At 38.3% G+C, this 25549-nt stretch overlaps 1 protein-coding gene and 1 long non-coding RNA gene across 10 annotated transcripts in view; one reads left to right on the top strand and one right to left on the bottom strand.

Annotated features, from left to right (window-relative positions):
- The window catches only part of LOC134731626 (uncharacterized), a 107158-nt gene extending 92765 nt beyond the window's left edge, over positions 1-14393 (bottom strand). Inside the window, exon 1 of the long non-coding RNA XR_010114062.1 lies at positions 14184-14393. This is a non-coding gene — a long non-coding RNA (uncharacterized lncRNA). The remainder of the gene's footprint in view (positions 1-14183) is intronic.
- NFKB1 (nuclear factor kappa B subunit 1) overlaps positions 13715-25549 on the top strand; it is a 117948-nt gene continuing 106113 nt past the window's right edge. For 4 of the 9 annotated variants that reach the window (XM_055296887.2, XM_055296886.2, XM_063611137.1 and 1 more), the window contains exons 1-2: positions 13723-13853; positions 23047-23116. In XM_055296887.2, coding sequence (XP_055152862.1) covers positions 23100-23116 — 17 coding nt within the window. In that variant the 5' untranslated portion in view covers positions 13723-13853; positions 23047-23099. Of the gene's footprint in view, positions 13854-23046; positions 23117-24486; positions 24544-25549 lie in introns of those variants that run through there. The other 5 variants (XM_063611144.1, XM_055296888.2, XM_063611141.1 and 2 more) reach the window with 2 other exon arrangements.

The following is a 25549-nucleotide window of genomic DNA, read 5'->3' as shown; positions in this document are numbered from 1 at the left end:
TAAAATTCATATGGAACCCTAAAAAGAGCCTGCATAGCCAAAGCAAGACTAAGAAAAAAGAACAAATCTGGAGGCATCACATTACCTGACTTCAAACTATACTCTAAGGACATAGTCACCAAAACAGCATGGCACTGATATAAAAATAGGCACATAGACCAATGGAACAGAATACAAAACCCAGAAATAAAGCCAGATACTTACAGTCAACTGATTTTCAGGAAAGGAAACAAAAACATAAAATGGGGAAAGGACACCCTATTCAACAGATGGCCCTGGGATAATTGGCAAACCACATGTAGAAGAATGAATCCAGATCCTCATCTGTCACCCTATATAAAAATCAACTCAAGATGGATCAAAGACTTAAAACATCTAAGACATGAAACCATAAGATGCTAGAAGATAACATCGGAACAACTTTTCTAGACATTAGCTTAGGCAAAGACTTCATAACCAAGAATCCAAAAGGAAATGCAACAAAAACAAAGATAAATAGATGGGAATAAACTAAAAAGCTTCTGCACAGAAAAAGGAATAATTAGCAGAGTAAACAGACAATCCACAGGTGGTAGAAAATATTTGCAAACTATGTGTGATGATTAATATTGAGTGTCAACTTCATTGGACTGAAGGATTTAAAGTATTGTTCCTGGGTGTGTCTGTGAGGGCTTGGCCAAAGGAGATTAACATTTGAGTCAGTGAACTAGGAGAGGAAGACCCACCCTCAGTGTGGGTGGGCACCATCTAATCTCGCCATGTGAAGAAGGATGTGTTTGCTTCCCTTCCACCATGATTATAAGTTTCCTGAGGCCTCCTCAGCCCTGCAGAACTGTGAGTTAATTAAACCTCTTTCCTTTAAAAATTACCTAGTTTTGGGTATTTCTTCATAGCCACATGAGAATGAACTAATACACTATGCATCCAACAAAGGACTAATACCCAGAGTCTACAAAACACTCCAACAAATCAGCAAGAAATAAAACGAATAATCCCATAAAACAGTGGGCTAAGGGCATGAATAGACAATTCTCAGAAGAAGATATACAAATGGCCAAGAAACATATGAACAAATGCTCAACGTCACTAATGATCAGGGTAATGCAAATCAAAACCACAATACAAAACCACCTTATTCCTGCCCGAATGGCCACAATTTAAAAAATCAAAAAATAATAGATACGAAATCACCTTACTCCTGCAAGAATGGCCACAATTTAAAAATCAAAAAATAATAGATGTTGGCATGGATGTGGGAAGACTTTTACACTGCTGGTGGGAATGTAAACTAGCACAAACACTATGGAAAACAGTATGGAGATTCCTTAAAAAACTAAAAGTAGTCCTACCATCTGATCGAGCAATCTCACTACTGGGTATCTACCCAGAGGAAAAGAGGTTGTTATATGAAAAAGACATTTGCACATGCAGGTTTATAGCAGCACAATTCACAATTGCAAAAATAGGAACCAGCTCAAATACCCATCAATCAACAAGTGGATAAAGAAAATGTGAGATATACATAGATAGATGATAGATAGATAGATAGATAGATAGATAGATAGATAGATAGATAGATAGATAGATAACGGAATGCTACTCAACCATAAAAAGTAACAAAATAATGGCACTTGCAGCAACGTAGATGGAATTGGAGACCATTATTCTAAGTGAAATAACTTATGAATGGAAAACTAAACATCGTATGTTCTCACTTATAAGTGAGAGCTAAGCTATGAAGACACAAAGGCATAAAAATGATACAGTGGACTTTGGGGACTCACAGGGAAGGGTGGAAGGGGGGGTGAAAGATAAAAGACTACACATTGGGTACAGTGTACACTGCTTGGGTGATAGGTGCACCAAAATCTCAGAAATCACCACTAAAGAACTTATCTGTGTAACCAAACCCCACCTGTTACCCAAATACCTGTTAAAATATTTTTTTAATTGGAAGAGGAAAGAACACTTTTCAATTCATTCTAAAATGCTAACATTATCCTAAGGCCAAAACAAGATAAAGACATTACAAGAAAAGAAAACTACCAACAAGTATCCTTAATAAACATAGATGCAAAAGTGCTTTACAAAATTTTGGCAAATTGAATTCAACAATATATAAAAAGGATAACATGAGTAACAACTGGGATTTATCCTAGGAATGCAGCATTCATTTGACATTCAAAGATCAATGAATTTCAATATATTAACAAACTAAAAAGGAAAAATAATATGACCGTATCAATTCAGGCAGAAAACACATTTGACAAAAGCCAACCCATTCACGATATTAAAAAAAAAATTCCCACTCAAGTTGAAATAGAAGGTAACTTCCTTAATCTGACATAGGATATCTACAAAAACTTAGATCAAACATCATACTTAATAGGAAAATATTTAATGCTTTTCCTTTAAAATTGGGAATAAAACAAAGATGTCTGTTCGCACCACATCTATTGAACATTGTACCAGTGATTCTAACCAGCGCAATCAGGCAAGAAAAGGAAATAAAGGGCATCTAGGTTAAAAAAGAAGTAAAACTATTTTTACTCACAGATGACATGATCATCTAGGTAGAAGATCCAATCAAATTTACAAAAAAAAAACATACTAGAGCAATGAATTTATCAAAGTAGCAAGATGCAAGATCCATAAATAAGAATCAATTGTATTTCTATATATTAGCAATGAAAAGCTGAAGTTAAACATTAAAATTTTATTTTATTTTTCTGAGACAGAGTCTCACTCTGTCACCCAGGCTGGACTGCAGTGGTGTAATCTTGGCTCATTGCAACCTCTGCCTCCCGGGTTCAAGTGATTCTCCTGCCTCAGCTTCCCAAATAGCTGGGACTACAGCTGCACACCACCATGCCCAGCCAATGTTTGATTTTTTTTTTTTTTTTTAGTAGAGATGGGGTTTCTCCACATTGGCCAGTCTGGTCTCAAACTCCTGACTTCAAGTAATCTGCCCACCTCAGTTCCTAAAGTGCTGAGATTACAGGCATGAGCCACTGTGCCCGGCCTAAACATTAAAATTTTAAAACACTATTTAAATAGCACTAAAAATATAAATACTTAAGGATAAATCTGACAAAAGATGTGAAGTCCTAAATAGAGAAAAACATATAACACAACTATGAGAAATTAAAGAAATGTCTAAGTAAGTGCAGGCACATACCCTGTTCATGAGACAAAAAACTCATTATTATGATAGCAGTTCTTCCCAAGTTGTTCTGGAGATTTAATGCAATCCAAATCAAAACCCTAACTTACTTATTGTAGAAATTGACGAGCTGGTTCTAAAATGAACTCAGAAATGCAAAGGACCTAGAATAGCCAAAACAACCTTGAAAAAGTGAACAAAGTTGGAGGACTAACACTCCCTGATTTCAAGACTTACTGTAAAGCTATAAAGTAATCAAAAAGGTGTGGTATTATCATATAGATAGAGAAAAGATCAGTGGAACAAAATAGAGTCCAGACATACAGATACAACTGATTTTTAACAATTTGCAAAGGCAATTTAGTGAAGAAAGGACGGTTGTTTTTTTTTTTCAACAAATGCTGCTGAATCAGTTGGAAATCAATACTCTAAAAAGAAAAAACTTCAATCCATATCTTGTACCACTATATGCAAAACTTAACTCAAAATATATCATAGACCTGAATTTAAGTCCTCAAACTACGAAAGTTCTAGAAGAAAATAGAGGAGAAAATCTTAGCGAGTTTGAGTCAGGCAAAGAGTACTTGGATACAACACTGAAACCACAATGCAGTAAAAAACTGATAAATTATACTTCATCAAATTTAAAACCTTCTCTGCAAAAGAGGATGAAAAGACAAGCCACAGGCTAAAAAATATTTATTTGCAAATCATATATCTGGTAAAATACTTTTATCCAGAACATAAAATGAACTCTCAAAATTCAATAATAAGAAAAAAAATACACCAAAAGTGAACAAACCATTTGAACATGCATTTCACCAAATGGCAAATAAGCACATAAACAGATGTCCATCATCATTAGTCATTAGGGTAAAGCAAAGTAAATCACAATGAGATACCACTAAACATATCAATTGAGATGATTAAAATAAAAAAGACTGACCATACCAAGGATTGCAAATATATAAACGAGCTAGAACTCTCATATGCTGCTAGTGGGAATATAAAATAATATACTCTTTGGGAGAACAGTTTACAGTTTCTCAAAAAGTTATATGTATGCTAACTATACGCTCTAGCCATTTCACTCGTAGGTATTTCCCATGACAAAAGAAAGTATATGTCTATATCAACAGTTAAACAGTTACACACAAATGTTTTAGTGGTTTTATTAATATATCCCAAAACTGGAAACAACCTAAATGTCTATCAACAGGAAAATGGATAAATAAATTGTGACTATCTATACAATGGAATGCTACTCAACAATAAAAAGGAATTAACTACTGATACAACAATGTGGATGAATTTTAAGATAATCATGCTCAATGAAAGACGTCAGATTAAAAAACAGTACCTACTGTATGATTCCATTTATATGAAACTCTAGAAAATGCAAACTAATCTATGACAGAAAGCAAATCAGTGGTTGCTTAGGAATGTGGAGGAGTGAGGAATGGAAATGAGGAACTGCAAAGGGCCATGAGAAAACTTTTCAGCTGATGCACATGGTCACTGTCTTTATTATGGTGATGGTCTCATGGGTATATATATATACCAAAAACAACTCTCTCTCTCTTTCCACTCCCCCAACGCCCTCTCTTACAACAAGAAAGTATGTCCATAGTGTATCTGGAAGCCATCTTTTGACCAAGAGAAAAGCCAGCATGAGGAAACTGTTAACACATGGACAGAAGAAAAGAAAATGTCTCTGAAGGGAAGACAGCCAGAATTGTGATTGCATTAAACCTAAAGATTTTCAACGATGTGACCTAATGAAATTCCATAATGGTTAAGTCATTTTGAGTCATTATTTTACACCTTTTCACCTTAGGTGAAAAGCATCCTAACTAAGTATATGCGCAGCATTATATTGATAATTTATAATATGCCATTGGAATAAAACTCTCTTCCTGGTATTTAATTATATTACTTATTTCAAAGAAAATGCAGTAAAAAACTGATCTGTATTATCTACTGATACGTCTATCAGTAAAACAGATAAGTATATCTATGTATACCTACTATGCATAAGCCTTACAGGTGCTACATAGAGGGAATATCTGCTGTTTATACTCTTTGTCTTCCCGTCTTCCTTTTTTTGATAAGTGCCCCAATTTACCCTTAGCTAGCCATAATCTAGCACTTCTAATTCATGTCTTCCAGATGAGATAGACCCTCCTTGTCACTAAAAGTAGACATGTGACTCACAGCATTGTGAGAAGATAGTAATGGAACCCAGGTCCCCAAATTTACCCTCCTAATCTCTTCTCAATTACTTTCCCCAACAAGAAAAAATGCTACTGTAGGTAAGCAGGGGCATCTAAAGCAGGGTCACTTGAGGTCACAGGCTCCAGGGTCTCTGAAAGGAAAGAGATACTCTCACTCTTCTCTGTTTTAGGTAGTCTGGAGGGCCTTGTTATAGAAAGACCTAAAACAAAGGTCTCAATTTTATGGCTTCCAGTGAAAGTTAGCCTGAGGAAACCCATGAATGACTTTAGGAAAAGCATTACATGGGCTTATTTGTGTGTGTTCTTGAGAAGGTCAGACTAATCTGGGTAGTGACAGGTCATACGGAAGAACGCTGCACTCATGGAGGAGTTGCTTGTAGCCCCTGAGGTTAGGCAAGCATTCTCCCTTGCACCCAGGGAGCTCTGGGAGAAGAAAGACTTTTTTTAAAGCTTCAGCTGGGTGTGAACAGATTGCCAGTTGGTTTACTGCCAGCCCACAAGAGCAGAAACCTTTCCCCTGGCAGGTTTGCCACTGCATAAAAGACCCTAACTACTTGGCCTGTAATTATAGGTCAGTGTATACAGAGCCTGAGGTCTGAACAGGAAATGGAAAATAATAACTTGCCCTAGTAGTACTAGCAAGCCAGAGAGGAAAACTAAGATAAACACTTCAAACAGGTGTTTCACTGAAATAGAACTGTTAGAAGAGCCAGGTGAAAACTTTTCTAAAAAATAATTAATTCACTCAAGAAGATATAATTAAAGATTAGGAGTTAAATACATGATAGATGCTAGAATGAAAAAATATACGTATTTTAAAAATAGGTAATGACTCCATGTGTTTCTGACAGTATGCCCTTCCTGGTTGAAATAACTAAAATGAAATAACTAATGGAAATAACTGAAATGCTATATAACATATTTTTAAAAATTAACACTGCTTAGCCAGCATGAAATTCAGGAATTTAAATATTTCCAAAACTGGAAAACTGGAGGGAATAGCTGAGAAATTGCCTTAGTCTGTTTTGTGTTGCTATCACAGAAAACCACAGACTGGGTAATTTATAATGAAAAGAAATTTGTATCTCACAGTTCTGGAGGCTGGGAAGTCCAATAGCAAGGTGCTAGCATCTTGTGAAAGCCTTCTTGCTGCATCATCCCATAGTGAAAGGCAGAAGGGCAAAAGAGCAGACACTCAAGAGAGAAAGTAACCTACTCCTACAATAATGGCATTCATCCATTTATGGGGGTAGAGACCTCATGACCCAATCACCTCTCAAAGGTCTCACCTCTCAACACTGTTGAATGGGGAATTAAGTCCCAACACAGGAACTTTGGGGGACATGTTCAAATGATAGCACTGCCTATCTAGTCCTTGTCACTGGACAGAAAAAGAAGAAATTCTCACCTGTGAATTCATAACCACTTACACTATATGTGATGATCAAAAGCATACAAGTAAAAAATTTTATTTAAGGTTTTTCCAAGTTAATAGTATACCCAGATAACAGGCAAAAAGAAACACAAATATTCCTTACTCAATTTTAACCTAAGCTTCAAATAATTTCCAGAGATTGTTTCAAGAAATGTAAGCAATTTATTATTTATAATTCAGTTGACATATTAAACAGCATATGAAATATAGCTGAAAAGAGAATTGATAAACTAGAAGGCAAATCTAAAGAAATTATCCAGAATGAAATCCAAAGAGATAAGAGATATTAAAAGACACAGAGATTATATTGAGAAGATCTAACATATACCTAATTTAACTTCCAGAAAACAAGTCTAGGGAAAATGAAATAGAGGAAATGTTACAAAAGATAATGGACTAGGAATGGAACTGTTGAAACATCAAATCTTGAGACCCAGGGAGCTATATAACATGCTTCCAAAATCCAAGCTTATTATATTAATATACAAAAACATTAATATTATATATTAATGTTATTATTATAATCATTATATTATTATATAAACATATAATTTATACATAAATCAATATATTATAAATAAATGTATATGATATATAATATACAATATAGTTACAATATATAATAAATTATATATTGATTTATATATAATATGTAATTATATAACTTATAAATTATATATTGCATTATATATAAATAAATAATTATATATTGATGTGTACAATTATTAATATTTTATATTATTATTAATTATATAATAATTGGTAGTATGTAAATATTAATTTTATATTACAATAGTTATAAAGTAAATCTCATATAACACTATTAATATAATAAACATAGTAATTAAAATAATATAGTAATTAATATAATATAATTAATATTAATAACTTGTATTTATTAACATAATATATTAATAAATGACATAATTTCACATTTCTTTCAGATTTCTGTAAAAGCTTATCAGGAGTTATATATATGCAAAACCATATTTATCTTATTAAAGAGGCATGTATAAGTGTCAGACCATCACTTACGAATAGATTTGACAGCCAGGTATAGAACCTTTCAGAAGACAGAAGCAAACCTCCTCCATAACAACAAGTAATTGGCAGCTGTCTCAATGGGATGTCCAATAACTAGCCTTATTTCACTCAGAACAATTTTGTCGGCTTCATATAGCATGACCAATCACCCTGGTTTACTAGAGACTGAGGGTCTCCTGGGCAAAGGACTCTCTGTGCTAAAAGCAAGATAGTCCTGGATCAACTGGGATGAGTTAAGTCTATATTTCCATGCCTTCATAGAAATCATTAAAAGATATCTCTCCGTTATGGGCTGAATAATGTCACCCACCCTGAAATTCCTATGTTAAAGTCCTAACCCCCAGTACCTCAGAATGTAACTGGATTTTGAGATAGGGTTTTTAAAGAGGTATATAAGTTAAAATGAGGACAGTGGGATGGGCCCTAATCTAATATGACTAATGTCCTTATAAGATGAAATGATTTGGACACGGACACAGAGGGACAACCACATGAGGATAGGGAGAAGATGGTCATCTGCAAGCCAAGGAGAGAAGCCTCCAAGTAAACCAACGCTGCTGACACATTGCTCTTGAACTTCCAGCCTCTAGAACGATAAAAAAAATTTCTGTTGTTTAAGCCACCCAGTCTGAGATGTTTTGTTTTGGCAGCCCTAACAAATACATTCTCTAAGGGTTTATTCTCATTTTTGGTTTAGTGCATTTCAGCTGATAATTAGAGGCTAATCCTCCCCCTCTTCTTGGGGCCTCTCTTCTCTGTACTCTTCCTCCTCATATCTCACACAGGCAGATTTGTTCCTGCCTCCTCACCTAGACTACGAGCTCCACACAATCTCCTTTCTTCTGGCTCTGGCTCCCTCATTAATCTTTCTGTTATTAATGCTATTAACTCATTAAACTATCTCTCCACCTTTCCAAACTTCCATTAACTCTGGCACTCCATAAATGTTAGTCAAATAAATGAAGAATCACACTAACTCCTCTTTCCTTCCCTCTCACTCCAAACTCTTGGTGAGATTCTTTTGCATTTATGCCCTCGTTTCCCCATTTCCCACTTACTTATCAGTCTCCCGGTTCTTGGTTTTCCTCATTATATTGAAACAGATCTGAAAAAGTCATGTAAGACCACAGCCACTGCCTATCAGTGCTATTTAAGAATTAATACAGTTCCCTTTTCCTCCGAGAGAGCGAGCAGAGTGAACAGAAGACACACTGGTTTCTGCCCTTGGCTGCACAGCCATGCCCTGAGGCCAGGCTTAGGATTTTGTAATTCCCAAAGTCAACTGTCTCTTCCCCTCTCCATCCTTTAGGAACTGTCTGCAGTATCTGATGCTGTTGAGAGCTCTCATACCCTTTAAACTCTCTCTTCTCTGGCTTTCTGAGCTTTCTTCCCACTTTTGATGGCATTGCAGGAGTTTTTAAGCATCTCTCTCTCATACCAACCCCAGAAATAAAGTCATTCATCAAATTCCTTTACTTAGCCCCTTGTCTCCTAACTCTTTGACCACTACATTTTGGAAACACTCTCCTGACAGCTATCGCATCTTTGCAGTTCTCTGTTTCCATCTCCAATGCCATGTCTCTCTGAGCATCAGCCTTGAGTTTTCAATTGCACATTTATTAGTCGTTTCCATATGGACATCTCACTGAATCTGTCATACTAAACATGTCTAAAATATGTATGTTTACATGTTACATGTATGTTTGGTAGTGGTAATGCATTACATTCCCACAGATTTTTTCCCAGTTACAGTGTTACTATTCTAATCACTCAGACTAGAACACTCAGAGCTATCTATGAGTCTTCCTCTCACTCAAACTGCATATATTATCTATAAACAGATCCTGTTGACCTCATCTTCTAAAAATCTCTTACATGCTCTTTTTTATATCATTGGATAATAGTTTAGTGTAGTGGTTAATATCATGCACACTGGAGCCAAATCTATTAGGTTCAAATCCTGACTCTCCTACTATTTACTAATTATGAAACCTTAGGAAAATTATTCAACTTTTCATCTGTAAAGATGGGGATTATAATGGTGATCCACTTTACATGATTGACAACCAAATACGTGAATACATGTATAGCAGGATTAACCATATGCTTAGCCGACCTACTTCAACCTCCTAACCAACCAGAAGAACTATATTTCCCTGCTCTCTTGCATCTAAGAGGGGCCATGGAATGTGGGCAGAAGTGTTGTGTCACCTTTACTCAAAGGCAATTAAAAAGAAGACATACTTTTCCTATGTTCTCGTTGCCAATGAACACACTACACAGATCTCAGCCTCAGAATTCTCTGCACACTGGTATTTCCAAAATAGCTTCATGAGAAAGGAAATTTGTGTAGTTTCAATGATTTAGTGATGCTATGGTTTGGGTATTTGTCTCCTCTAAACCTCATGTTGAAATGCCACCCCAATTTTGGAGGTGGGGCCTAATGGGAGATGTTTGGGTCATGGAGGTGGATCCCTCACAAATAGATTGATACTATTCCCTGCAAGGAGGGGAGGATGAGTGAGTTCTCACTGTATTAGTTCCTATGAGCGCTGGTTGCTAAAAAGTTTGGCATCTCTCCCCTCTCTCTTGCCATATGATCTCTGCACACACCACCCGCCTTTGCCTTCCATTGAGTGGAAGCAGCCTGAGGCCCTCACCAGACGCACAGTCTGAAGACTGTGAGCCTAATAAACCTCTTTTCATTATAAACTACCCAGTCTTGTGTATTCTGCCATGGCAACACAAATGAACTAAGACAAGTGACAAACATAAAATAACTTATCTTTTAGACAATATTGATGCCTGAAATTCCACATTGAGGCATTTTTTTTCTCTTCATAGCCTGATAATGGTAAATACCTTCTGACACCTTAGGATGGATGAATTTCTAAGAAATATTCCTGGAAGCAAGTTTGTACAGAGTGTAGAGAAAATGTTGGGTAACAAAGCAGGAGTGGAGGAGGGTTAATCAGCGAGCCAAAAAGAGTAAACTGAAGGCTTTTATAGTTTTGCCTGCTGTGCTGCATGGAATTACATCCCCCCAAAACATATGTTCAAGTCCTAACCACAGGTACCTGTGAACATGAGTTTATTTGGAACTAGGATCTTTGCAAATGTTATCAAGTTAAGATGAGGTAATATGGGATTGGGGTGGGCTCTAAATCCAATGACTGGTGTCTTCATAAAAGAAAGGTGAGGGAGAGTTGAATATAGCGACACAAAGGAAACACAGGAAGGAGACCATGTGACAATGTAGGCACAGAATGGAGTGTTGCAGCCAAGCCAAGAATGGCAAGGATTGCTGGAGCCACCAGAAGCTAGGAGGAGGCAAAGGATTCTTCCCTAGAGCCTTCAGAGGGATCATGGCCTTAATGGCACCTTGAGTTCAGAATTTTAGGCTCCAGGACTGTGACAGAATAAATTCCCGTTGTAAGCCGTTCAGTCGGTGGTAATTTTTTACAGCAGCCCCAGGAAACTAATATGCCTGCTCAACACCCTACCCTGAATTTTAAGTTCATTTTATGGAATCATTTTGAGTTTGGAGTTTGATTTAATTCTTTTCAGTAATTAACACTCTTCATTTTTTACCCCCAAATATGTCACACTGGCTCTACTCTTACAACAATTGTATTTATCTATCTTTTGGTAATGGGGCTGCCATCCCTTGCAGAATGAAAAGTAGAGTGTGTATGCTCACACCTCCCAAAGTGAGGGAAAACCCACTCCCCTTACACTTTGTTTCATGGGAGCTTGCAGACTTTTTACTCATGTCACTGGCAAAAATCATTTTACATAAACTATATTTCAATCTACTATAATATTGGTACAATTTCTAATACTGTACCATAAATAATAATACAGAATTTCTTTCTTTTTTCTTTCTCTTTCTCTCTCTCTCTCTTTCTTTCTCGGAGTCTCGCTCTGTCTCGCCCAGGCTGGAGTGCAGTGGCGCAATCTTGGCTCACTGCAACCTCTGCCTCTGGGGTTCAAGCGATTCTCCTGCCTCAGCCTCCGAAGTAGCTGGGATTACAGGCGCCCGCCACCGCGCCCGGCTAATTTTTTTGTATTTTTACTAGAGACGGGGTTTCACCATATTGGTCAGGCTGGTCTCAAACTCCTGACCTCAGGGGATCCCCCCGCCTCTGCCTCCCAAAGTGCTGGGATTACAGGCGTGAGCCACGGCACCCGGCCCACAGAATTTCTTAAAAAGTCATTGTGTTCAGTCTTTATGGATCCTCTAAATTCCAGCTGCTCAGCCTCCAGGAGCTAAATGAGATCACTTCAAGGTCGACTGTTGGGGCCTCCGAGGCGCCTCATAGACAATCAAATGGATCTCTGGGTTTGTGTGTGTGTGTGTGTGTGTATGTGTGTGGGTTTTTTTCTGTTTGTTTTTGCCAGAAAAACACTCCACCAAGAAGGTTTTTATAACCTACTGGAGGAGGAGGATGGAGAGTGGGCACGAAAGGACTAGGATGAACATGCCATAAGCAATCTAAATGCCACTGCAATATTGCCTGGTGAGGACCTGATTATTGATGTTTTAAAGCTAAGTGTTCAGTTGTCACTCGACCCAGTAGTGAAACAATGAACTCTAAAATATATATTTCGGCTCAAGCTTTCTTATGTGGAGAGGTAATCCACCCGAAAGTATCCCCAGCCTGTACCTAATACAGTGCCCAGCACTAAAGCAGCTCAGATGCCAGTGAACGGTGGCCACTGGGAGGCCTGTCAGTGGATGCCAGTAGCGGTCTCTTCAGAGAAAAACTCCCCTCTGCCAGATCAGTATTTTATGAGCTGTGAACCAAAACCATTGCTACCACCATCACTATAATTCTATCCACAGTAATTATCATAAAGGCCTAACAATGCCTTGTAGATGAATATTCTGAGTAACTGTTCTATAACCAGGAGATTTAACACCGCACCAAAAACCAGTAGAGGGTTATACTTTACTGGGCACAAGTAGGTTATGATAACGAAATTCTAGTTTAATCTGTGAAGAGATGTGAATGTAACTGAGACACACTTAAATGGAATATACAGATGAGCTTTATTTTTATATCTGGCATGCTTGGATCCATGCCGACCCTCCAGCTGCTGGGGCCTGCCCTTAGGGGCTATGGACCGCATGACTCTATCAGCGGCACCGCCGCCGCCTCCGCGCTGCCTGCGTTCCCCGACCATTGGGCCCGGCAGGCGCTTCCTGGGGGCGTCCCTATCGGCTCCAGCCCTTGGGATTCGGGAGCGCCCTGCTAGGAAGCCAGAGCCCCGCAGGGGACCGCGGCGTCCAGGCCGCCTAACGCGCGCCCCTCGCCCGGCGCCCCGAAGCGGCCCCGAGGGGCGGGAGCCGAGGCGAGCGGCGAAGCCGGGCCGGGGGCGCACAGCGCCCCTAGAAGTGCGGGCTTCCCCCACCCCCGGCAGCGACCCCACCTCCCGCCCCCGCTGCGTGCGCGCGTGTGTCCCTCTGTCTGTATGCTCTCTCGACGTCAGTGGGAATTTCCAGCCAGGAAGTGAGAGAGTGAGCGAGAGAGAAAAGAGAGAGAAGTGCACCAGCGAGCCGGGGCAGGAAGAGGAGGTTTCGCCACCGGAGCGGCCCGGCGACGCGCTGACAGCTTCCCCTGCCCTTCCCGTCGGTCGGGCCGCCAGCCGCCGCCACCGCCCTCGGCCTGCACGCAGCCGCCGGCCCCGCTCCCGGAGCCCAGCGCCGCCGAGGCCGCAGCCGCCCGGCCAGTAAGGCGGCGCCGCCGCCCGGCCACCGCGCGCCCTGCGCTTCCCTCCGCCCGCGCTGCGGACATGGCGCGGCGCTGACTGGCCCGGCCCGGCCCCGCCGCGCTCCCGCTCGCCCCGACCCGCACCCGGGCCCGCTCGGGCTCCGGCCAGCCGCCGCCTCTTCCTTCTCCAGCCCGCAGGCCCGCGCCGCTCAGGAGGGAGAGCCCACCCGCGCCAGGAGGCCGAACGCTGACTCGCCACCCGGGTAAGCCAAACTCGGGCGAGTGGGGGCCCGGCAGGGGACGCGTGGCCTGAGTCCCGCCGCCCAGCCCTCCGCACCCCCTCCAGCCCCACTCGTACTTCCTCATTCCTGCGCTAACCGCTGGGCTAGACCGTGGGAGGAGGTTGACAGTAGCTGAGAGGCACATGGGATTGGCGACAGCAGGGAAAGACACATCCGGACCTCGCAGTGACTAGTCGGCCGAAGGGCCGCGGCCGTCCGGCGGTCATTTCTCTTCACGTCCCTCCGCGGGGCAGGAAAGCGAACCGGAGGCGAACTCTTACAAACTTTTAAAATCCCCAACCCCAGCCCCACCTGGGGGACGGTGAGAAGGTTGGAGTGCGCTGCGGCGCGGAGGAGAGAGGGAAGGTGGTTGGTGCAGTGCAGAACCAGATTTCACCTAGGGGCGTTCCATGAAATGAAAGCAGAAGTGCTTGTCAGTCCTCTTGGCTGGGAAAGCCCTCTCCAGCTCCCCAGAATTGAATAGGAGAGTCTATTCATCCTCTCCTACTTCTAAAAGAAGCCTGGCCCTCTCTCTGTCTCTCTCTCTCCCCCTTCCCCCCCTCCGTGCGCGTGCGCGCGCGCGCGCATACACACACACACACACACACACACACACACACACACACACACACACACGGTATAGTCACCTGCTATAGGACTTGATTCTGATCCTCTGGGGCCTGGCATTTGAGAGAGAAAATAAATTACCTACTTGGATAGAGCACTTTTTAGACTTGATTGTGTAAAACTCTTGGACAGTGCCACCATGCATTATGCATGACCTCTGAAACAAAAATAATGTAAAAACAAGGCCTATCCTAAATGCAAGTTTTTCTATGGTTCTTAAAAACAGGCACGAGGGAATGTTTGCCCTGACTTACTGGTCTATCCTGAAACTCAAATGGGACTTAATGATACAGGATTTAATTATCAAGATTTAAGACATTTTCATGGACTTTGTTAAGTAGAGGTTTTCAGCATTACAGTTTATGAAATAACCATATTTAACTCAAAGATTTTGTTATAAAGCTCATAATCTGAAAAAATGCTTATGGTATTACTAAAACATTTGATAGCTGTGGCATCAAAATATTCTACACACTGGTGATCTTTAGTAAATACTAAAGGTTAGGGTCAAGATGTTCAATAATTTTTTTCTAGCAGAATCCCACAACTGAATATTGTCAAGCAGTTTAAACTGCATTCGTGTTTGTTACAACTTTAAAAGGGAAACTTAAAACTGAAGTATGTTGTTTTTCTGATTTTAATATTGTGCTTTCTAGAGATGAATCCTTTTACTGTTTGAGGTACTATAGGAATTATGTATTTAAATATATGTATTTAAATTTGAAGCAGTGTACTTTTTTGAGTTTATAAATTTGGGAAGACAGGAAATAAAAAGATTTGTTTCCTGTAGAATTTTACATTGATGATTTAATTGAATTGCTAAAATGAAAAGAACATGTACGATTAATGGAGACTTGGAATCTGAGATTATTCATCCATATTGATACACCTGCAATTCCTAAATGCCCTCCCCTGCTTGTTTAGATAAAATGTCTTCCCGGGCTGCAGCCTACTGGACAAACTTGAACACAAAGGAACACACGTTATATGTACGTTTAATACTGGAACCGAAAAGCTGCTTGCAGTGAAAAGCAAACCACTTCTAAACTCTTTGAGACTTTTTAAAGAAAGTAGTATAATCCTTTTAGGGGTTGGAGGTGTTGTGAAAATCTATTATCTTTTTTCTGAAATTTCATTCTTATGTTCGGCATTGGCACTCACTTGTGCTGAATAAATGCCCCTGTTTTTCAAACCCAGATAGTAAATACTGGGGGTATACATACAAAAATAGTCCTTCCCCTTTGTAAGCATTGCTTTGATCTTTGCACTTCCTTTTTACTCTACCTCTTAAACAAGATCTATGATGATTGAGTTGATTAAAGCACAATTAATCTGAAATAGGCAGAATTTTAGATTTAGTGATCATATTCCTTACATTTCTGTTGTTACTGTTCCTGGAAACAAATTGAAGTAGTTTGAGAAACCAATATTTATGCAGGTTGTTTTAACTACACTTTTAGACTTGCAAATAATTGATTAAGTAAGTTACTACCTTGACTTTCAGGGATTGCTCATTGTGCTAGATAGGGAATTGGCAGCTACATGAATGTTGGACTATCATTCCATCAGCAAGACCTTATTTTTACCTAATTTATGAGAGGTATTTCTCTGTTCAGAAGAGGTGAAAGTTCTGGCTTCTGGGGGGAAGTGGTTACTTCATAACCTTCAATTGGTTTGAACTTGGGAGAAGTAAGAAAAGTAGTCGATATTTTCAAACAATAAAATAATTGTATCTGAGTTGCTGTATGGATTTTTGATGAAGTACTCAAAATGTCATCTTTTGCATCTTCGGGTCTTAGTAGATGTGCTATTCTGAGTATAGAATTGACTGCAGTAGGAAGTGTATCTGGAAATGCACAGTACTGTTGTATAACTAATAGAGTAAATACTCAGATTATGCTCTTCTAATCCACAGATTGACCAGAAATCACATTAACAGGAATGGATGTCTATGCAAAATTTCTCGTTAGCTTTTTTACTTTTAGTAGGAAGTTTGTTTTATTCGGTTGGTCTGTTGGTTTTCTGTTTACAATGTGAATTGTCTACAGTAGTGGGATTGTTATATTAGGAGAGAAGGAGAAGGAAAAATAGAAGTTAGTGCTAGAGGATATGTTAAGATGTTCTGCTCCTACATCTATATTTGTGTCTAATCAGCATTAATTGATGACTACATCTTGGTAACCAGTAGACCATACTGGAGCAATTTACTCTGCTTTTTGGGAATTAGTTCTCATTTGCACTCTTGCACCTCCCGTAAATACTGAACTCATTTGTAGTGTTCTTAGAGGTGAGCAATAAACCATCAAAAGCATATGATAGCTCTTTGAATTCTGTCACTACTTTGGAGACAGGGAGTTTGGAAGAACTGAAGGTACTCAGCCTCAGGGAGAAAGGTTTGAACGTTTTGGCATAGTCCTGCAAGTCAATTTGGCTCCTTGACTGTGAATTTTTTTAATCAAAAAAGATTAATATTTGAAACCACATAATTTGGTACAGTTAATAGTTCTGGTAACATAACCAAGCCTTTTATCTTTGTAATATTTCATTAATTAGTATCCAGTGCCTCACTTTTAGAAGAAAAAAAGAGAAAGAAGTAGTAACATTCTTTTAATGATGAAATTGCTTCATACCTTTGGTCTCTGCTGTATTAGAGGTTGTTCCTGGGTGCAAATTAATATACTGTCTTTTACATTTCCGGAGGTTGTTGACCTGGCCTTGAAGATCAGCCAACAGTTTAGAAAATAAGTTGTGCAAATTGCATTGCTACACCTCAAATAATTTAAAACCTGACAGTTCTGTATAGAATAAGAGTCACATAAGATGTGATTTGTTAAAGATTATAGAAATCTCAGAAGATAGATTATGGATGAAAATATTTGTTTAATTTAGAATACTAATAATAAAAATAGTGCATTTTACATTTTAAAAAGAAAACAATTTTTATTCTGTCATATTTTCTGTAGTAACTAACACAGATTTAATTATCAGTAATACAAATTTCATCTGCTTTAATTTATTGCCTGTTTTTGAAATTGGAATAATGATATATTTGGTTTAATTATCCATTGCAAATTGCCTTATTATTTTTCATTCATCTTTCACCATTAATCCAGAAACCTTAAAATAGCTTTTATTTTGACCCATGCCTTCAGTAGATATCAACAGACTTGAGTTCATCTATGAATCCTATTAGTTTAAACTGTGAAAAATTTTGACTGCTTAAGCTTTAGAAAAGAATTTATTCTTTAAAATAGCCAAAATTATAAAAAAATGAAATAAAAAGAAAGGAAAAGCCATTTGAGAGAATCAAATTCTCTAGTTCAACTAAAAAGAAAGAATATCTAATCAATACTGACAAAAGAAATATCTGATGCTTAGCATTGTACTTGTTGGTACATAGTAAGCAATCATTAACTGTTTAATGAATGAATGATATGAAGTTGTTGCAAAATTATCTTTTTTTTTAAATGGACAGCAATCTTCTATAAGGAACAAAAATTACATTATTTTGCTTTGCCTTCTGGAAAGAAAGGAGCCCAAAATAGTCCTTGTGTCTTAGCTATTATGGAAATCTTATCTAAAGACCACTTGAAGTTTACTAGAACAAATAATTTATTAAAAAGTACCTGGCGCCTTCCAAAAGGGGAACATTTCATTCTGAAAGAGGCATTTATGAACTAGAAAAAAAATACCTTTTAGTTTCAAAGTTTTAGAGGCACCAGAGCAAGATAATAAAGTAATTGGAATGATAAAAGGTGCTTGTAAAATTGAAAAATGTAACTTTTTGGTGAAATTAGAATTTCTGTACACTCCATTGAAACTGTAATATCAAATACTAATACCTCCAAAAAAGAAACAATGCTACAAGCACTGCTTGGTAATCTAAGAATTGTTAACGCTTATCTAAATTAATCAACCAAAAAGTTAAAACAAAATATGTTACTTTGTTATGTTACCTCTAAAATTAAACACCTATAACCCATAAATCTGTGACTGTTAAAAGTTACTAGATGGCAAACCTCAGGAACAAGCAGGCAGTTAGCAGGGTTTACTGTACTTTCCACTTTCATACTTTAATGATTTTTGCAACACTATAGAAGCTGGGGCCTCATCCTAGCAGAGTTTGTTCAGTATTTTTCAGTTGTAGCATTTTTTAAAAGTTGGCCTTGAATTTCTGAATTGAATCATTTATTTTTTGTGGACACAATTTTTTAAATGAAATATACCATTTAGACTAGTAAAGAGCAAAATGCCAATACTCCCTGTCCTAGTGTCATTGTGCCCCCTGGGAACTCTAATGCAGTCCTGTGGGAAAACAACCATTTTATTGAGTGCTGCTCACTTCAGTTCAGTCTGCTTTGCTGCCACTTAGTTCTGGTTCTGACCCTGATCTCCCCTCACATCACTCACAACAAACATTCGAGTTTAAAAATTAATTTAAAAGTTAGTCACATATATATATGTAACTAATGTGAATATTAAATATACTGATACATATTAGTTACATATATAGATATGGCAACAACAAAAAAGGTTATATACGTATTTGTAACTAATATGTATGTTAAATATGATATATGTATAAATACATATTTGTAATTAATATATATTACATATAATTATATATTAGTTACAAATATGTATATATAATATTTTTTGTTTTACCAGCAAACTGAGGAAGAAATTAAATGTTAACATCTATAACAATTGCACTGTAAAGCCGTCATTGTTGAAAAGTACTCCGAAGATTAATAGCGGCAGTGTTTGTTAAAATATTAAAATAATCCAAGCACTCTGCCTGTGACTTCCCCATGAGATGGCTTCCAGAAAAAGATAAATTTTTCTGTGTTCCCTTACGAGTTCAGTCTGCAGCTTCTGAGCATGAAGAGAAGCATAAACAAAACAAGGCTCTAACTTTGTCATAATTCTTACTCTACCAGTAGAAATGTATGGACAACTCATGCATTTCATATTGGAAAATAAAGCTATTAGATTTTTCTTTGAGATGAACCTTTTTTTTTTTTTAGTTTTTGTTTTTGTTTTTTGTTTTTTTTTTTTCAGTAGAGACGGGATTTTGCTCTGTTGGCCAGGCTGGTCTCAAACTCCTGACCTCAAGTGATCCACCCGCCTCGGCCTCCCAAAGTGCCAGGATTACAGGCATGAGCCACCTAGCTTGGCCAAGGTGAACCTTTTTGATAAATGAGGCTCACTAATATTTCTAGGATTTACTTTTCACTAACTTGAACTAAAGAAAGTATAAGACCTGCATAAAGTTGAGCATGTCTCTATGACATCCCATTTTAAAAAGCTATTTGTTTTTAATGAATTTTATTTGTTAAAAATAGCAGTTGTTTCAAAAAATTATTTTTATTATTTGTCATATCATTTGGACTGAAAATACTATACCATATTTCAATGTTAGGGCACACCTATCCCTCTTTATCCCAGATGTCAATTCTACCATATAACAAGTATGTAAAAAAAGAAAACATAAAAGTGATGACAGACTCCCTAATCAACCTATTTATTGGTTCTAAGCCCAAGCCTGCAGTTCATTTAAATAGTGAAAGTAAATTACTTAATTGTCTTAGAAAATATGTCTTCCATGGCAAGAATTTTAGGAATGAGAAAATAACTATTTTTGGATGTTTTAACACAAATTCCCAACTCATGTTTTATTGATATTTGAAGAACCTCTTTGTCTACCAGTTCTTAAGTACAGGCTTATTTTGTAGGGTTTAAACATGTATTGGTGTTTGACTGTTAAGACTTGGTTTATAACCTTCAGTGTCTTTTTCTTTTAAATGGGTTATGGACTTGGTAATGAGGCCAGAGGAGAATATGTTACAATTTGTAGCAGCTACATATAATACAAGAACCTTCATGATTTATAAAATTAAAATGATGATGATGTGGAATGATGGAAGAAGCATGTATGGGTGGCTATTTATGTAGAGGAAATTAGAAGTTGAAAGCAATGTTAAGTTATGAATTAAAATTAAATTAAACTTAATTTTTTGCTCAGTTGGATAGTCAGAAAAGTACTTAAATCAGTAATTGATTTACATAAAATCAAAACTGAAAACTGAATATAGAATCTAGGAAATAGGAAAATTTTTGTTTTTTTTTTTTTTTTTGAGACGGAATTTTTGCTCGTTGCCCAGGCTGGAGTGCAATGGCACGATCTCAGCTCACTGCAACCTCCGCCTCCCGGGTTCAATCGATTCTCCTGCCTCAGCCCCCCGAGAAGCTGGGATTATAGTCACGCACCACCACGCCCGGCTAATTTTGTAGTTTTAGTAGAGATAAGGTTTCTCCATGTTAGTCAGGCTGGTCTCGAACTCCCAACCTCAGGTGATCCACCCACCTCGGCCTCCCAAAGTGCTGGGATTACAGGCGTGAGCCACTGCACCCGGCCTGGAAAAAATTTTTTAATGTGTTCATACTGCCAATTTCAAACCAATCAAAAAACCTGGGGAACTACTTTTCAGAGGAGATGGCTTAAAATGAACCAAAAACATAGCCATTTCTCTACCCTATTCATTTAATGCATTCATTTATTATACTGCTAATACATGATATGTTGTATAGGTCAAGTATTGTTTGTATATGTGTATGTGATTTTAAACCTGAGTCTTTTGAAAGATTGGTCAAAGCAAAGGATAATGAAATCATAAAGATTTAGGGGGAAGAGTCCTCTATAAAATTAAGACTTAAACTTTGTTATCGACTTGAATGTGAAGATAGAATAATCTAGAAAGTGAATGAGAATTATAAATGAAAGGACAAATCGTATATCTCATCGTTGAGAAATACGATGAGATAAATTGTATATCTCATCTCATGGAGGGTCATAATGAAAGAAGTAAGAGAGGTTGCCCTTGGATAGAACCTTTTGGCAGACATTTCATAATGGATTGTCATAATTTTGCTAAACTGATAAGAATGGACATTTTCACCACATTATGAGAAAACACTTTAGAAGTCAGTTGCAATCAAACAAATATAAGTACCTGGGAAATTAATTCTTTTTTATGATGGGTGGGGAAGTATCCCATTTCTCTTAGAAAGTCTTCTGTAATAGCCAAATAGGAGTCAATCCAAGTTGCTTAGAGAGGTAGTTCAATCCTGTGTTGAAATAGATGACTTTTGGAGTAATTGTGCTATATTTACTAAATATCTGTTGAACTGTAGGAGTCCAGTCATTCAAGGCAAGCCACAGAAATGATTTTATTGCTGAGGCACTTAAGTATCTTCACATCTATATGCCAATATTAAATTTCTCATCATCCTTGATCCCCACCCCTTTGCACAGATTGGTATCCCCAGCACATTAGGGAATGCAGTTGTTAGCCTGTTAGGGTCCATTCAGTAGATTTCCCATGCCAGAAATCTAGAAGCCCCTCTTACACATTCAGCTTTCTTCTTCAGTCAGTCACCAAGTTCTATCAAGTCAGCCTCCTCATCTCCAGAATCCATCCCTTCCTCATTGAATTTCTATATTTTATTTTTGCGTTGTCTCCTGCTTCTAACCCATCGTTCATTTCGCATAATTGTCAGCTTTCTAAAGTGTAAATCGGATCATGTCTCTGCAGTGAATCCCAGTTGTCTTCACAAGCTGATTCCTGCACACCTCACCCCCTTTACTCCCTCCCCTGTTCCCCAACCATCCCCTAATCTCATATCCTCCACACCAACTTTCAGTTTCCTATCCACAGTTTCTGACTTTGAATGCCTTTGCTTATGCCCTCCCTGTATGAGAAGTGCCTTTTCTTTCCTAGCCATCCTGCTAACTACTAAACCCTTAGGCCTGGTTCGAGCATCACCATTTCTCTCACTTGCCTTTCTGTTTTCTCCGTCCCCTTTCCATAAAGAGTTATGTGCCCCCATTCTGTGTTCTCCTGAATTCCTATGGGTCCTAGAAAAGAAACATCTTGAGGGCAAGGAGTTCATCTTATTTACTTTTTATTTGCACAGAATCTGGTATGTTTGCTGAATAAGTAAATACTGAACAAGATATCAAGAGACAGTGCTGCCAATTAACTATGTGGCTCTGAGCAACTTAATTAACTTCTCTGAGTCTTATTTTTGTTCTGTAAAAAAAATGAGGTTCGACTAAATGAGCATCTCTCTCTAAAATTCTGTTTCTTTGATATAATTGTATTAATTGGAAGACTACAGATTTTCTTGCCATATTGAGATAGTCAACTTAAGAAAAATGCATGTGAGTAAGTACCAAGCCAATTCTTGATTATCAATATGATAATATGAGGAACTGCCCATTTTGTCGATAATAAGTTATAATTTTTGGTCTCAGTATAGGTTCTTTCTCAAATCCAGATGTTTCTGGTGTTGCATTTTTTCATTATTAATCAGTCTCACATTCATATTTCTCCAAAGAAATTTATGGAAAACTTGAGACAAAAATTGAATGTAAAGTTTAATATTTAAATGCTAGATTGATTCAAGGTCTCACTAATTATATTTGGAGGGAGAAGAAGGGGAGGTGGTGGTAGTATGAGCTGAATCCTCCTCTGTTCCTTCCTAGAAGGAACACAACGTCCTACATCAAGAAAAAAGACAGAAGCATATCTTGGAGATATGAAAAGAACCACCAGGTAAACTAAAAAGAAAAAGAGTGTTAAAAAGTCAGCCTTTGAAAAGCAGGATTGGAGATGAGGAGGGGTGCATAGGGGAAGCATTGCTTGTTTATAGAAGCTCTTCCATCTTTGCATAGTGCGATTTTATTTTTTTATTATTTTTTCCTTCCTTTTTTTTGACCTCCAGCTTTAGTATAGTACAGTTGACAGAAATTAGATATGCTTATGGTATACAAGATGATGTTTTGATATACTTATGCATTGTGAAATGATTAAATCAAGCTGATTAACATAAGTAGGGTTTTATTTCTTTAACAGTGATTTATTTGAATATATTTTGAGTCCTTTCTATGTGCCAGACACAGTTCTAAAAACTATTTTTTTTTTTTTTTTTTGAGACGGAGTCTCACCGTCGCCCAGGCTGGAGTGCAGTGGTGCGATCTCAGCTCACTGCAAGATCTGCTTCCTGGGTTCACGCCATTCTCCTGCCTCAGCCTCCTGAGTAGCTGGGACTACAGGCGTCCGCCACCGCACCCGGCTAATTTTTTGTATTTTTAGTAGGGACGGGGTTTCACCGTAGTCTCGATCTCCTGACCTCGTGATCCGCCTGCCTTGGCCTCCCAAAGTGCTGGGATTACAGACGTGAGCCACCGCGCCCGGCTCAGACACAGTTCTAAGGACAAGGCACACAGTGCCAAACAAGACAGAAATCCAGAAATTCATGGAGCTTAAATCATGTAGTCTTTTCAGTTTTTAAAATTTTCTTGCTGGGCGTAGTGGCTCACATCTGTAATCCCAGTACTTCGGGAGGCCAAGAAGGGAGGATTGCTTAAACCCAGGAGTTTGAGACCAGCATGGACAAAATAGTGAGACCCCGGTCTCTACAAAAAATTTAAAAATTAGCTGGGCATGGTGGCACACGCCTGTGGTCCCAGCTCTTCAGGAGGCCAAGGTAGGAGGATCACTTGAGCCTGGGAGGTTGAGGCCTCAGTGAGCGGCGATTGTGCCACTGCAGTCCAGTCTAGGCAACAAAGCAAGACTCTGTCTCAAAAAAGGAAAAAAAAAATAGAAAAAGAAACTTTCCTTTTACATTAGCCTTTTTTAAGTTGAAGAATCCCATAGCTAAAAAAGTACAAAAATATTAATGCTTCAATTTTAATGATTTATCTCAAGGTGAACACGTTTAACCTAGTTGGTGGTCAAGAAATAGACCACTGGCAGCACTGCAAAAGCGTCCTAACTGCCCTTTCTTAGTTAGGACCCCTTCCCTCCACTGTCATTTAAAAGATTTCGTGAACAACTTTTGGATTATGTGTATGTCAATTCTGTGACTCGTATATATCCACATAGACAATGGAGCGTTGACTGAATGAATTCATTATTCCAAGGTGCTAATAATGAGCTTCACATCAGTGGGAACTCTGCTGTGTCAGTTGGGCTGTAAGGTCAGTTCATTTCAGATATTCCTCACTAAACAAAATACTGTTTTTCCTAAGTTGTTAGTAAAAAATATAACACAGATTACATTCTCATTTACTTATTACTTATTAATGTAAAAGTAAATATTTTGCTTAATACCAAGTAGCCAGGGTCACTGACAAAGAGACATGAGAGAAAGAAGTATTCACATCTGATGTTATCAGATATAGAAGAGAGAGGTATAGTTCACCTATTTCTCCCCACTCAGTTTATACATTGACATCTGTGTGTGTGTTGTTTTGTTTTGTTTTGTTTGTTTGTTTTGAGATGTGGTGTTGCTCTGTCACACAGGCTGGAATGCAGTGGCACAATCATGGCTCACTGAAGTCTCGACCTCCTGGTCCCAAGCTATCCTCCCACCTCAGCCACCCAAGTAGGTGGGACTACAGGCATGCACCACCACGCCTGGCAAAATTTTAATTTTATTTTACTTTTTAAAATTTTTGTAGAGATGGGGTCTCCCTATGTTGCCAAGGCTTGTCCCCAAACACCTGGACCTCCCAAAGTGCTGGGATTATAGGTGTGAGCCACCACACCTAGCCATGTATATGTTAAAGAGTTTATCTGTGTGAGTGGTCAGTGTAGAAAGGGCTTCTTGGAGCCTGATTTTGATGGCTTGCAAATTATTATATTTGTGTATGTGTAATCGGAGGGCCTTCGCCATGATTATTTCTTCAAAGGAAACTTTGTCTCTCCAGGGTGATTGTACCTGTGTTCATAGGACCAAACATTGCTGGTTCACATAATGACTCTTTTTCTTTTAAAACATAAAGGACATATTTTTATGGATTTTTGAGGATTAATAGAATAAAAATCTAAAATAAGTCATATTCAGATTCAAGAGAACTGGATCAGTTTCTCTGTATTTAAACAAAAGAATACTAATCTCTAATTCATAATGCATGAGGTCTACTTCTTCCTCAGTCTGAAAATATGAATATTCCAAAATGGTACTCAAGGCAGAGGCTACAT

This window comes from Symphalangus syndactylus, chromosome 10, assembly GCF_028878055.3.
Source record: "Symphalangus syndactylus isolate Jambi chromosome 10, NHGRI_mSymSyn1-v2.1_pri, whole genome shotgun sequence".
Classification (NCBI taxonomy): domain Eukaryota; kingdom Metazoa; phylum Chordata; class Mammalia; order Primates; family Hylobatidae; genus Symphalangus; species Symphalangus syndactylus.
The sequence above is the reverse complement of the archived record's forward strand: the minus strand, read 5'-3'. Positions and strand labels throughout refer to the sequence as shown.